This window comes from Rhinichthys klamathensis, unplaced genomic scaffold (assembly GCF_029890125.1).
Source record: "Rhinichthys klamathensis goyatoka isolate OS25496 unplaced genomic scaffold, OSU_Roscu_1.1 h1tg000548l_1, whole genome shotgun sequence".
NCBI classification, from domain to species: domain Eukaryota; kingdom Metazoa; phylum Chordata; class Actinopteri; order Cypriniformes; family Leuciscidae; genus Rhinichthys; species Rhinichthys klamathensis.
Genome location: NW_026607019.1, coordinates 454,492 through 467,460, shown reverse-complemented (window position 1 = coordinate 467,460; position 12,969 = coordinate 454,492). Strand labels below are relative to the sequence as shown.

General features: G+C 36.9%; 2 protein-coding genes across 2 annotated transcripts; both read left to right on the top strand.

Moving 5' to 3' along the window:
• Positions 1–92: 92 nt before the first annotated feature.
• Positions 93–3,888, top strand: snip1 (Smad nuclear interacting protein). The gene is made up of 4 exons (XM_056238938.1): positions 93–390; positions 546–675; positions 1,221–1,792; positions 3,078–3,888. The coding sequence occupies exons 1-4, from the start codon at positions 230–232 to the stop codon at positions 3,331–3,333; spliced, it is 1,119 nt and encodes a 372-aa protein (XP_056094913.1). The 5' UTR covers positions 93–229; the 3' UTR covers positions 3,334–3,888.
• Positions 3,889–4,241: 353 nt separating this feature from the next.
• Positions 4,242–7,767, top strand: gpn2 (GPN-loop GTPase 2). Its single transcript, XM_056238943.1, has 6 exons — positions 4,242–4,322; positions 4,634–5,100; positions 5,186–5,342; positions 5,436–5,596; positions 7,375–7,505; positions 7,614–7,767. Exons 2-6 carry the CDS (start codon positions 4,681–4,683, stop codon positions 7,684–7,686), a joined length of 942 nt encoding a protein of 313 aa, XP_056094918.1. The 5' UTR covers positions 4,242–4,322; positions 4,634–4,680; the 3' UTR covers positions 7,687–7,767.
• The last annotated feature ends 5,202 nt before the right edge of the window (positions 7,768–12,969 follow it).

The following is a 12,969-nucleotide window of genomic DNA, read 5'->3' as shown; positions in this document are numbered from 1 at the left end:
ATCTCTTTTTTTTAAAACTCGGTACATTGATGCCCTAAAGAAAGCGGACCTAATTTGCTTTCCATAGGAAAGGAGGGACATATTTCTTCAGCGTACAATCATCGGACCGGAAGTGTACATGGGAGTTTCGTAAATGTGGTTTGAATCTGTTTTCATGTTCTCCTCTTACTCTCCTTTGGTATGAACGACTCTTCCTTTTTACGAAGCTAATAGGCAAGCTTATTTCATAATGGATAACAGGAGACGACACAGAGAATCTCCTGGCCGGGTTGTAAAGACAAAAATCAAGCAAGAAAAAGTGAGTCCCGCGCGGCCTCCGCGAGCACGTCGATCCAGCTCAGGCTCCAGCCGCGGTAGCAACAGCCCTCCACCGAAACGACGAGACAGCAGGTATATAAGCAGCCTTATATCTCACATTTTGTTTATCTTAAATGACAGTTCAGCCGAGTATATTTAAAATATTGTAGTATGTGGGGAGGATCAACAGGTTATTTTATATGTAGCCAGTGGTTTCTTACAGAATGTTTCCTGAACTGTATTTGTAGATCACCAGTCAGAAGAAAGGACAGATCGCCAGCGAGAAGAGACCGTTCTTCGGGCAGACAGCAGGAGAGGTCACCTCGACCCCGGACCAGCAGAAGCCCGCATCGCAGCACTGACGTCAGGTTAAAGCGGGTGAGCTCAATACAGAAACAGATCAACTCATATGTCATGAACTGATGAGAAAACTGTCTTTGAATTGATTAAAGGCCACAGAGGGTTTTGACACTAAAACTTGTCAGGACCTCAGTGGGAAAAACTGTGATTTATAAAACATTATTTGACCCTTAATAATATAGTAGGCTATATTATTATTTTCTTTTAAAATTAATTTAAAGTACACATTATTAATATGTTAAATTGTGGATATAGTATTTTGGGATATTTAATATTTTATTATGGTTATACATTTTTTTATAGTTACATTACAGACTCAATATAGTCATATAGTAAATTATCTTCTTTAATAGAAGTTTAAAATACAAGTTACTCTATATAGCTTTAGTTCTGTAAGCTTGCTTTATAACCTTTTATAACTTTAAAAATGTTCTTTACAGACCCAATGTTATATTTCTATATTTATTTTATAATAGAGGTAATTATATATTTATTTATTTATTACACCCTGCTAAAAAGGCATACTAAGTGGAGGTTTTAAGGAGATTCTGTTCTTATTACAGGAGCAAGATGATCACAGAGGACCCGAAAGTCATCGGCCTCGTGAGAGAAGGGATGATTCAAATGACCGCAGAATGAAAAGGGACGGAGAGCGTCCACGGCAAAGAGAGCGAGACAGAGAACAGGACAGAAATAGGGCAAGAGAACGTGATGCCCACTTACAACAGCAACAGCAGGCTGAGAGGGAACGACAAAATGAACGGCGGCGAGAGAATCGCCTCAGACAGGAGGCTCAGAGTGGCAGTGGTGATGACGAGGAACAGGACTTCGGTGGTCAACAGGATAGTGATTCCGCCCCTGCAGCTGAGAAGGAAAAGCCCAACTTTGAACTATCAGGTGCCTTGGTGGAAGATACAAATACATTCAGGGGGGTGGTGATCAAGTATAATGAGCCTCCCGAGGCCCGCATACCCAAAAGAAGATGGCGTTTGTACCCCTTTAAGAACGACGAGCCGCTCCCAGTTATGTACATCCATAGACAGAGTGCGTATCTACTTGGACGACAGAGGAAGATTGCAGACATTCCCATCGACCACCCTTCTTGTTCCAAACAGCATGCTGTTTTTCAGTACAGGTCAGAACAACAAAATATATTTTGGTAACACTTTGCAATAAGTTTTCGTTTGTAAGCATTAGTTAACTACACCAATTGGCTTTATGCACAGCTTCACTACTTCCTGAACTTCAGCCAGCCCTTTGTTTCCTGTCTGTCATTATTGGACAAACTGATTACTACAGGTGTGCCTGGCCTCAGTAACAATAATCAGGCAAACCTGGATTAATCAGTTTGTCCAATAATGACAGACAGGGAACAAAGGGCTGGCTGAAGTTCAGGAAGTAGTGAAGCTCTGCATAAAGCCTATTAACATGAACTAACAATGAACGATATTTCTACAGCATTCACTCACCTAGAAATGCTATCATGGATTTTCTATTGGAGCAAATGGGAACGCAAAAATGATGTATGTTGTAGTTTCCGTTCACCACTATAGGGTTACCCATCTATGACGACTTCTGCTTCTGAGAACCCCAGAAATGTGAAAAAGGCCCATTGACTGCAAACTTGCTTTCAGATCGGCCTCCATCCAATCAACCATGATGGATGGAGCCAAGTCCCTGCCATACATGTCGCAATAATACCAAAGAAAAGATTTAAATGTTATTTTAAAAAGTATTTAAATGTTTCAAAGAGACATTCAGATTGTATTCGCTATGGTGTTTATCTCAGCACCAAATACTTAAAGACGCAATAGGCTATTTATTTGCGAACGTAAACATTTTTAGAAAATGTTCTGACTCTTTATTAATGTTCGGTTACATTATAGCTAGTTAGCAAGGTTCCATTAGTCAATTTATTTGTTAACATTAACACTAAAAATACTTCTAAATCATTTATTAATCTTAGTTAATATTAATTTGAACATTTACTAATACTGTATCAAAATCAAAAGTTGTATCTGTTTTATTATTTTTAATGGACCTGAACTAATAATGAACAGTTGTATTTTTATGAACTAACATTAACAAAGATTAACTACTGTAATAAATGTAGATATTGCTCATTGTTAGGTAATGTTAGTTAATGGAACGTTAACTAACCTATTGTTCTCTATAGTTCTTTTGCACTTTAATCTGTTTGAAACATTTGTTTAGTTGATATATTTTTGTGTATTGTTTTATTGTATTTAAATGTTCTTTTTGTTATATGAAAAAGTTGGACCTGTTAGAACGACAGTTTTTGGTAACTTAGTTTCTGATACCGTCACATGCCTTAACGTGACTAATTTATTTATTGAATTTATGTGGAAATTTCTTCCCATACTAATTGTCCTTTTCTCTTTGACTTTTATCATCTCCAGATTAGTGGAGTTCACACGGGCGGACGGCACCATGGGCAGGAGAGTGAAGCCGTACATCATCGATCTGGGTTCTGGTAATGGCACCTACCTGAACAATCAGCGTATAGAATCTCAGCGTTACTACGAGCTCAAAGAAAAGGATGTGCTGAAGTTTGGCTTCAGCAGCAGAGAGTACGTGCTCCTTCATGAGTTTTCTGACACAGCCGAGGTTGACGCAAAGAAGGAAGAAGAAGAGGATGAAGGCCTGGATGAGTAGTTCTCGGCTCAGCGTTTACCAAAGTTACCTGTTTTGTGCTGGACTCTTCGAAAGAATTTCCTCCGTAGGAACAAGGCGACCTTGTGGACAATGAAACAATCATGCTTCAGCCTGCCCAAGTTGTCTGTATGAAAATTCTCAGGTGGATAGCTTTTGTATCCCGTCAAACTGTGTACAGTGTTGTCCCTCAAAGCAAGTGCTCAAAGCCAGAACTAATTAATCTATCTTAAAAAAAAACGTATATTTTGGATACTCTTGAAGAAGTGCATATAATGTCCAGATTTGGTTACTGTAAATATACTGGATGTATTTGATGTGTGCTTGTTTAATGTGTTTTAGTTTGTAGTCTGTGATTAGAGACATACTGTGTCCTGGTAGTTATCGCCAGCAAGTTAATCATCCTCATGGTTATTCATAAATAATGAGACTAATTTGAAAATTGCTATACAAAAGATGCCATCTTTCTTTAGATATTTTCTATTCTCTCACAGTACATTCATATTTGATTTTTTAGATGTTTTGTATTGTAAAATAAATATGGATAATAATAATGAATGTTTTGCCTTTTGATTGACTGCACACGTTGTGAGAGCAAATGAGGATATTTGAAATTGATGGTCCCTCTGATGAGCCAAACGTTATTTCTTTGTCAAATGTGCATTGAGTTAAGAAAACCAAGATTTTTTAAATTCTATATGCAGTGATTATATAATGTTATATTTTTAATGTTTCAGTTTACATAAGTAAACTGATATTATAATGACTATCACAATATATACAGTGCTCAGATTTTTAGTGACATAAATAACTGAGGAGCTTATGCTATTTTACGCTGATGTCGCCCGATTAATCAAGTTTTGTATAGTTTCTAAATTCACTTAAAGCATCAAGCCAGTTTTATGGGACTTTTATTTTGGAATAATCAACATCCGGTTCACAGCATGTCTATGGCGGTGTGATGCAGCGAAATAATTCACTGACTTTTAAAGGTTTGTGTTTTGTTTTATGTATGTTTGTCTTACGACACTATACATATTTCATTTTCAGTATACGTTAATTCTAGTTAATCCATTTGTCTTATATGTCTTATATTCATTCTATATTTACTCACCTTCATGTTGTTCCAAACCGGAATGACAGCACTGTCCTTACAATGCAAGTAACGTTAAATGGTGACTGAGACTAATGACAGAATATTTTTTTTTAATAAGAACATGGTTCATTTGTAAAAACATGGTCAATTATCGTTTAACTTTTGAATTCGCACTATTTTCTAAAAAGTGGTCATTTTCTCTTTTAGATGTAACCTAGTTTGTCCGTTTGCATAGTGGTGAACCTCTCTTCATCATGATGTCATCATATCCTTCAAAACCAGCTCTACATTTTGGCCAGGTTGTGATTGGTCCACCTGGTTCAGGTAAAACCACTTATTGCCGGGGCATGCAGGAGTTCCTGAGCCACCTTGGACGGAAGGTGGTTGTTGTAAACTTGGATCCTGCCAATGAAACGTTGCCTTATCCTTGTGCCGTGGACATATCCGAGCTCATCACTCTGGATGATGTGATGGACAGTCTAAAACTTGGCCCCAATGGTGGCCTCATCTACTCAATGGAATATTTAGAGGCAAATTTGGACTGGTTAGAGAACAAGCTGAAGCACCACCATGACTGCTACTTCCTTTTTGACTGCCCAGGTCAGGTGGAACTCTACACACATCATAATTCGGTGAAGAATATATTTGCAAAGCTGTCGAAGTGGAATTTTAGGGTAAGTACATGGTGGGTACTTTTCCTGAACTTCTCTCTGATTTATAAAGATGTATTTCCTGTCTGATTTCTTCTGATATTTACAGCTGACTTCAGTGCATCTGGTGGATTCCCATTACTGTGCTGATCCGGCCAAGTTCATCTCTGTGCTGTGTACGTCCCTGTCCACCATGCTGCAGGTTGAATTGCCACATGTCAATGTGCTCTCAAAAATGGACCTCATTGAGCAATATGGCAGACTTGGTAAGATGAAATAGTCCAGACTGATGCAGAATGTCTGAATAAAGAATCATTTGTGGATTAACTTTTCCTTTAATACCAACTCTCTTTTACAAGCATTCAATCTGGACTTTTACACTGAGGTTCTTGACCTGTCGTATTTGGTGGAGCACCTCGCTTTGGACCCTTTCTTCAAGAAGTTTCACCACCTGAATGTGAAGTTAGCTGAAGTGATCCAGGACTACAGCTTGGTGTCTTTTGTACCTCTTAACGTCCAGGTTAGTGCACACTTTTGTAATTGTAATTTTTCCTGTAACTCAAACAGTAGAGTATGGTGCTAGCAACGCCAAGGTCATGGGTTCAATTCCCAGGGAAAGCTAGAACTGATAAAATGTGTAACTTGAATGCAATGTAAGGGTGTGTTCACACTTGTAGTTTGGTTGTCTTGGTTCTTTTGGTCCGGACCTAAAAAACAAACAAAATAGTACAGGACAATGCTCCTGCCTAAATTGCAAAGACAACCAACCAGTGGCTTGAGAACAAGTCCATCAGGCTCATGTTTTTTCCTGGTCAGAGTCCAGACTTAAATCCTATAGTAAATATTTGGTCTCGTATTAAACTCAAATGAACTGGGAGACATTTTTCAACTGCTCATGAACTGTTTGAAGCCATTAACATTGAGTGGAACAAGACTGACTCTTCTTCCTGTAAAAAGCTGTCTACAAGTTGGGGAACTTGTATCCTTTGTTAATTTATCAACAGTAGCCTATTTGTGCAATTCTTGCTAATTTCCTGACCAGTGATTTGTGATTAAAATGGTTAAGACCATTAAAAGACCACTAAATATGTTGCCATTTTTAGCTTTGCCCATTTTTTTTTTTTTTTTTTTTTTGCCCAGGAGTGTATGTGGTCAAAATAACACAAGACCTCTGTTGCACACAAACAGAGACGGTGGTTCCGATGTCTGTACCAAACTGTAATGGGCAACACGGCGCCTATGCCGAAAAGAACCAGACATAATTGAGCATTTTGTCCTTTTTAGAGTCACATCTTGTGACATCATGTCCTGTTTTTGGTTCGTTTAGAGGTCTTTGGTCCGTGTTACGTTCGTATTTTAATCGAACCGCACCAGAGTTCGTTTGGAAGTGGATGGAGACCCCATGACTTTCGGTCCACTTGTTTGGTGCACTTCAAGGTTCGGATGGCAGCGTTCACACTTATAAAAATGAACCACACTAACAGAGCAAATGCACCAAAGTGTGTTTTGATCAAACCAAACCCTTAGGGTGTGTTTACAGTTGTAGTTCGGTTGTCTTGGTTCTTTTGGTGCGAACCAAAAAGAAAATGATACATTTAGGCCTGGTTTCACATACAGGGTTTAGATTAAGCCAGGATTAGGCTTGAGTTCAATTAGGACATTTAAGTAGCTTTTATATACAAACATTACTGCTGTGCATCTTGAGACAAAACAAGATAATTACAATAACAAATAGCAAAATGATTTAAGATAGCCAGTGCAAGTTGCTTTCAGTTAAAACAGCTCAAAACTGCATTTTAGTCTGAGACTAGACTGAAGCCTTGTCTGTGAAACCGGGGGTTAGTCTTGTTTTGCTTAGCATTCACACTGTCATTTTTTAACACCGACCCCAAAGATAAATATATTTAAAAATATATTTTGTGATGGAACTTACCGAACATCCCAAACAATGCTGTGTGCTGGGTTAAACTTTTTAGGGTCGCATCTTGTGACCTCATGTCCTGTTTTTGGTTTGTTTAGATGTCTTTTCTCTGTGTTGCATTCATATTTCAGTCGAACTGCGCCAGAGTTCGTTTTCAGGGGGCTCGGTCTGCTTGTTTTGGTGTACACCAAGGTTCGGATGTTAGCGTTCACACGTATTCAAATCAACCACACTAACAGATCAATCTCACCATAGTTCATTTTAATCTAACCAAACCTGGAAATTGTGAAAACACCCCTAGTGTGTTTTGTTGGATAAAAGCGCCTGCCAAATACATTAATGTAAATGTATATCTTTTGACCATTGCTTTTCTACAGGACAAGGAAAGCATGATGCAAGTTTTGAGAACTGTGGACAAAGCCAATGGCTACTGCTTTGGAGACCTGGAGGAGAGGAACATGCAGGCCATGATGTCTGCTGCTGTTGGAGCAGACTTCCAGTTCAGCACGTATCCTTATCATACTGTTTAGTTTTCTGTTTTTGCGAAAGTTGTTAACACTTCCATTCATTTATGCAATTGCAATCTTGTAAGATTATCCTTAACAATTTATCCCAGAACTCTTGGTGTACAGGAGAAATATGTGGAGGCCGCTGGGAAAACTGTGGAGGATGAAGTCATAGATTTGTAACCCTTTTTTTTATATTGATTAAAAAAAAGAAAAGAAAAAATAGCAGAGCTGTCTTATTTCACAAATTAAAACACTGTAGACATGTTGAAATTCCACAAAGGAGCAAATAAAATGCAAAAAAAAATAGAATAAATAAATGATTGTTTTGTTCTCCACGTTAAAATACTGATTTGCATCTAGTAACAAGGAAATAATTGTCTTGAGCACTTAAAATAGTTTTAGATGCATGTCTCAAAATGAAGCAATAACTAGACCATTCAGTTTATTAGATGTGAGTTCACAAGGTAAACAATTAAATAAAAATATATTTTGTAATAACTTTTCTAATTCAAAAAAGTTGTTTTTTTTTAAACAATGGATGTGTCGAAGCAAAGTACTGTTGATCCACAGTAAAATGAATCCTTATCTCAATTTAAGTGGCACAGTTAGAAGGGAACTGAGTTCTCAGTTTTGTCGATCTACATCTTGTGTTTGGGTTTAAAAAATATGATCCATAAATAGACTCATGGACTTCCTTTAAAGATCAGTGTGTAAACGCAATGAAAGTCTCACCACTAGAGGTCACAGTCGTAACGGCTACTTGTTCACACAATATGGAACTTGTCAGCTTTTCCTCGTTTATTATTACATTTTAGGAAACTGCAGTCGCCTTATTTTTAATACTCTGACAGTATTAAAAACCGTATAATTCATATGGCTCACATTAAACTAACACGTTATTGTCGTGCTTAAATGTGTGAAATTGGCACCAATTCGTTTGGAAATCAATGAACGCTGGGTATTTTATTATTGGTTACACCCTCGTAAAAAAAATATAAAAGGTTCCGATTTAGTTTAATTATTAGCGCATATTTTCTCACTCGCTCTCATGATACAGGGCGCGTATTTTGCGAACTTGTGGCAGAGCCGGAACACCTTTCATATCATGTGTAGTCTGGACCTTGAAAAGGCCTTCTCAACCGCGGAAGAATACAGGAATGCATTGTACACGAGAGGGAGACATGACAACTATGTTAGATAGTGCTCGGTGTTTGTAGAACTTGTCTTTTGGTCAGGTTTTTCTTACTAATATCAGTAAAATATGATCTTGTAATTTAAGGTTATGTATAAAAGTGCCGCAGCATTCCGCAGGAATAAATCAGCACAACAATCACCTTAACACATAGGCTATACTTGCTCGGTGTTTGTAGAACTTGTCTTTGGGTCAGGTGTTTCAATTCTTGCTAATATCAGTACAATATGATCTAGTAATTTAATCCTATGTATAAAAGGAATACTCTCGCAGGAATAAATCTACACAACAGTCACCTTAACACATAGACTACTTGTGCGAGCCACGGAAGTATTCCGGGAACCAGAAAGAAGTGCTTCGCCTCTTAGCGCACTCGGTTTGGGAACCATGTAAAACGCGGGATGGAATAAAGAAATTACATTGCTGTCTCAAAACCATAGACTGCACAAAACGCTTGTGTCAGTCAGATGACTTGGTGGTGTCATTTATAAGTTAACTATATATCTATATATGCTGTGACATACTGTTATATATAACTGAAAAAGAATGATAGATTATAATATTCTTGTGTGGGGAGTGAACTATGCTATTGCACACTGTGTATGTCATTAGAACCTAATGTGCCAAAGCGTTATCCATGTCAGTTCATGATCCAGATCACATTTTAGTCGAATCCGCAGGGTAAAAACAGGAGACAGACAGGGAATGGAGTTGGCAATGTGAAATCTGTTTCTGCTTAACAGGTTCTGAGTATGTTCAAGCAAGCTTGACACTTCATTTGCTCTAGGCATCAGATAGAAGTTTAGATATTTCAGTCTGACAGGAACTAGTTGGTGTGTGGCTATTGAACTAAAAGAAAAGATGTGCTGTATAGGAAATATTTTATTTTGCACATTTTCTTTCAATTTGGGTCCATGATTTCATGATCTTTAAATTCCGTTGACATAATAAATTGATAGAGACAAAAATTGTTATATATTTAGGCTAAAAACAAAAATTAGTAGGCTTGATTTTTTGTACTAATTGTCTGAAAATCACGTTAAATCCTTGGGAGCTTTCTCAAAATTTTCAAAAAGGAGGCAATACAAAAGTTATATAATATATGTATATTTTATATATATATATATATATATATATATATATATATATATATATATAAATATATATTAGCCTGTTTTTTTCTCAGGCAAATGAATTTATCATGAAGTAACCATAAATATTTGTGTTGTTAAATGTCATGAGTTTATGCCACAGTTATGGTTTCCTATGGCTCTCGAGTGGCACTTCCTTCCCTAGCACACTTCAGAGAGTAATTTTGTGTGTGTGACGGCTGCCCAGCAACCTGCTGGCTGAGGACCAACTTCCTTGTGTCTGCTCTTGCTACCGTACTTTATGGATTCCCATGTGGGGGTGTGTCTGAGAACAACGGATTGAATGAAACTCTGATTGAATGAAGGGCTCTGCTGAGCAGTTTCCTCCCTTTACCAGCAGTGTATACATGTGGCTTATTGGCGCACCAAGGGTCATGAAAGGGTTTGAGTACACATGGTTTTGTTTACACAGAAAATGTGGCATACTTTGTACTCTGCCTCATTAAAACTGTTGACAAACAAGGACAGATGAAAGCTGTACTTGTTTGGCTTTCATTTTTCGCTTGCAAATCTCAGCAAAATCATTATGTCTTTCAGATTTCGTTTGCTCTCAAACATTTTAGGCAGAGCAAACATATTTGAAATGACAGTGTTTAGACGGAAAATCTGCAACCACTATTTAGCACAATTTATTGGATTTAATTACTTGTTGATTTTTTAAATATCTTCTAAATATGTGGATCATTTACAAGTTTACTTGCAGTAAATATCCCAGGTCAAAACAGATGTGTCTGTTTTGTAGTTGACTGGTAGATCTTCATGCTTGCAACACCAAGGTCATGGGTTTGATTCGGAATGCCAAACTGATCTCACGGGAAAACGTGTTACGAGTAGATGATTTTGTATGAATCTGTACAATGTGAATCGTTCCAAAACATACAAATGAGATACGAATTCATACCAATCAGCCACCGAATCGCCAAAGTGTAAAATAGTTAGGAATACACAAGCTAGCAAAATTTATGAATCGAGGTTATTATTGTAAAGTATAACCACAAGACCTTTTCATTACTTTAAATAAAATAAACATTAACTTAAATAAATAAATAATTAATAATAAATAACATGTTTTAGCATGGTTGCCATAGCAACATTTTTCATTTTCATTTAGTTTAATTTAAAGTAGCCTACTAAAATAACTAATACTAAAAACTAAACTATATAGGCATATATACGGGAGAATTTAAACATCACTTTCATGTTCATTAAAGCATTCTGTCACAAGTCTTGCTGTGTGGTGCATTATCATGCTGATACACAGAATCCTTTGATACAATGTTTGAACCATTAGGTGCACATGGTCCTCCAGAATGGTTCAGTAGTCCTTGGCAGTGACGTGCCCATCAAGCACAGTATGCTATGATATTGCAGCTCAAACCTTCACTGATCTTTGGGCATGCAATGGGCCGATTGTTAAGCCTCTTTGAGGCTTCTCCACACCATAACTCCCACGGTTGTGGGAAAGACAGTGAAGATGGACTCAGAGAGAGAGGACAATACATGTTTCACATTGTCCACAGCCCAAGATTTCCTCTGCTGGCACCATTGAAAGCGACATTTGGCATTAGAACGAGTGACCAAAGGTTCAGCTCCCAATGAAGTTTTGTAGAAACACAAGAGTATGTTGGGCAGCTGTGGTTTTATGTCGTTTGGTTAGTACCTGGACATCCCTTTCAGACAGCTTCCTCTTGTGTCGACAGTTACTCTGTTGGATGTGGTTCGTCCAGTGTTGGGCAAAGTTACTTTATTTTTTATTTTTTTATAATGCATTACAATACTGCATTACTCCCTAAAAAAGTAACTAATTGTGTTACTTAGTTACTTTTTACATAATAAAGTAATGGATTACTTTTGCATTATTTCTTCTCACCTTTGGTTGCTTGCTTGTTTTTTAGTAACAAAAACAAAATCTTCAGAAATAAACAAATGAAACAAATATGATGTTTATATAAAAGTAATTTTTGCTTATTCGTATGGTTGAATTGGATCATCGAAGGTATAGCACTCAGCAGCAAAGACATTAATAAAGTAAGATTAAATACATAAAGTGTATGTGTTATTTAACATATTTGCATAATATTCTGAGTTTGCATTTCACTGTTTTTTATCATTTTTATTCTATTTGAGGAATATTGAATCTGTTTTAGTGCCTGTGAGATGAGTATAAAGGCCTCCGATTTAGTCTAGAACTACAATAACATCATGTTTACCCAGTGCACACAATGCCTCTGCATTTCTCTCCACAAGAGAGGTGTCAGTAAATAAATGGCAAAACTTTTGAAAAAGTAACAGATATTTTGTTGTAAATTTAAAAGTAATGTGTTACGTTAAAGTAACCTGAAAGTAATGTGTTACTTTAAAAAGTAATCTGATTACATAACTCACGTTACTTGTAATGCGTTACCCCCAACACTGGGTTCGTCATGCATGGTGGTATGCCGACATAGCTCTCGATACACCACAAAGACTTGCTGTCCTGGTCAGATGAGCCAGCGAGACGCGCACGTGTCCTCTTTTGACCTCTGATATGTCTCCCATTATGTTGTGTGGATTGCAATATTGTATGTACAGCCGTGCCAGTGCTCTGCTAATTCAACCTTCACTCTCTGCTCTTATTGATGGAATGTAAAATCAGTGAAGATAGGCGTAAAACCTTCAAACACTATCGGCCAGTGTTTCAGTTTCATTGTCCAACCCCATGTATCAATTATACTAAAATAACACAGCCTTGAATGCACTGTTAAAATGCTACTTTGATAAAAGCATCTAGGTAAAAGGCATAAAATGATTTTTTTTTGCTAATGTATAGAAAGAAAATGATGGGATTGACATGAAATCATTTTTATTAGCTGTTCTTCTCTCTCCAAAAAAATGTATATTATCATAAATGAACTTTATCTTCACAATTGTTTCAGCTATTTTGTTGTATAAAATAACAGCATTTTATGCTTTAAATATTTATTATACTATCCATATTATCCATCAAATATTTAAAAAAATATATATACTTAACCTTTCTATCATTCACTGACGGTTTCAAATAAATATCAATAAAGAGATTTTAGATCTCCAAATCAAACATGAAACATCATATCACAGTTTCCATAAATTATTCATCTG

What these genes read in the sequence shown, in the direction of transcription:
- gpn2 (XM_056238943.1), top strand. Translation starts at nt 4,681, where the DNA reads ATGATGTCATCATATCCTTCAAAACCAGCTCTACATTTTGGCCAGGTT. An exon ending in TGAGCAATATGGCAGACTTG is followed by an intron (nt 5,343 to 5,435) that starts GTAAGATGAAAT and finishes CTCTTTTACAAG; the next exon opens with CATTCAATCTGGACTTTTAC. An exon ending in GCAGACTTCCAGTTCAGCAC is followed by an intron (nt 7,506 to 7,613) that starts GTATCCTTATCA and finishes AATTTATCCCAG; the next exon opens with AACTCTTGGTGTACAGGAGA.
- snip1 (XM_056238938.1), top strand. Translation starts at nt 230, where the DNA reads ATGGATAACAGGAGACGACACAGAGAATCTCCTGGCCGGGTTGTAAAG. An exon ending in CCGAAACGACGAGACAGCAG is followed by an intron (nt 391 to 545) that starts GTATATAAGCAG and finishes CTGTATTTGTAG; the next exon opens with ATCACCAGTCAGAAGAAAGG. An exon ending in CTGACGTCAGGTTAAAGCGG is followed by an intron (nt 676 to 1,220) that starts GTGAGCTCAATA and finishes TTCTTATTACAG; the next exon opens with GAGCAAGATGATCACAGAGG.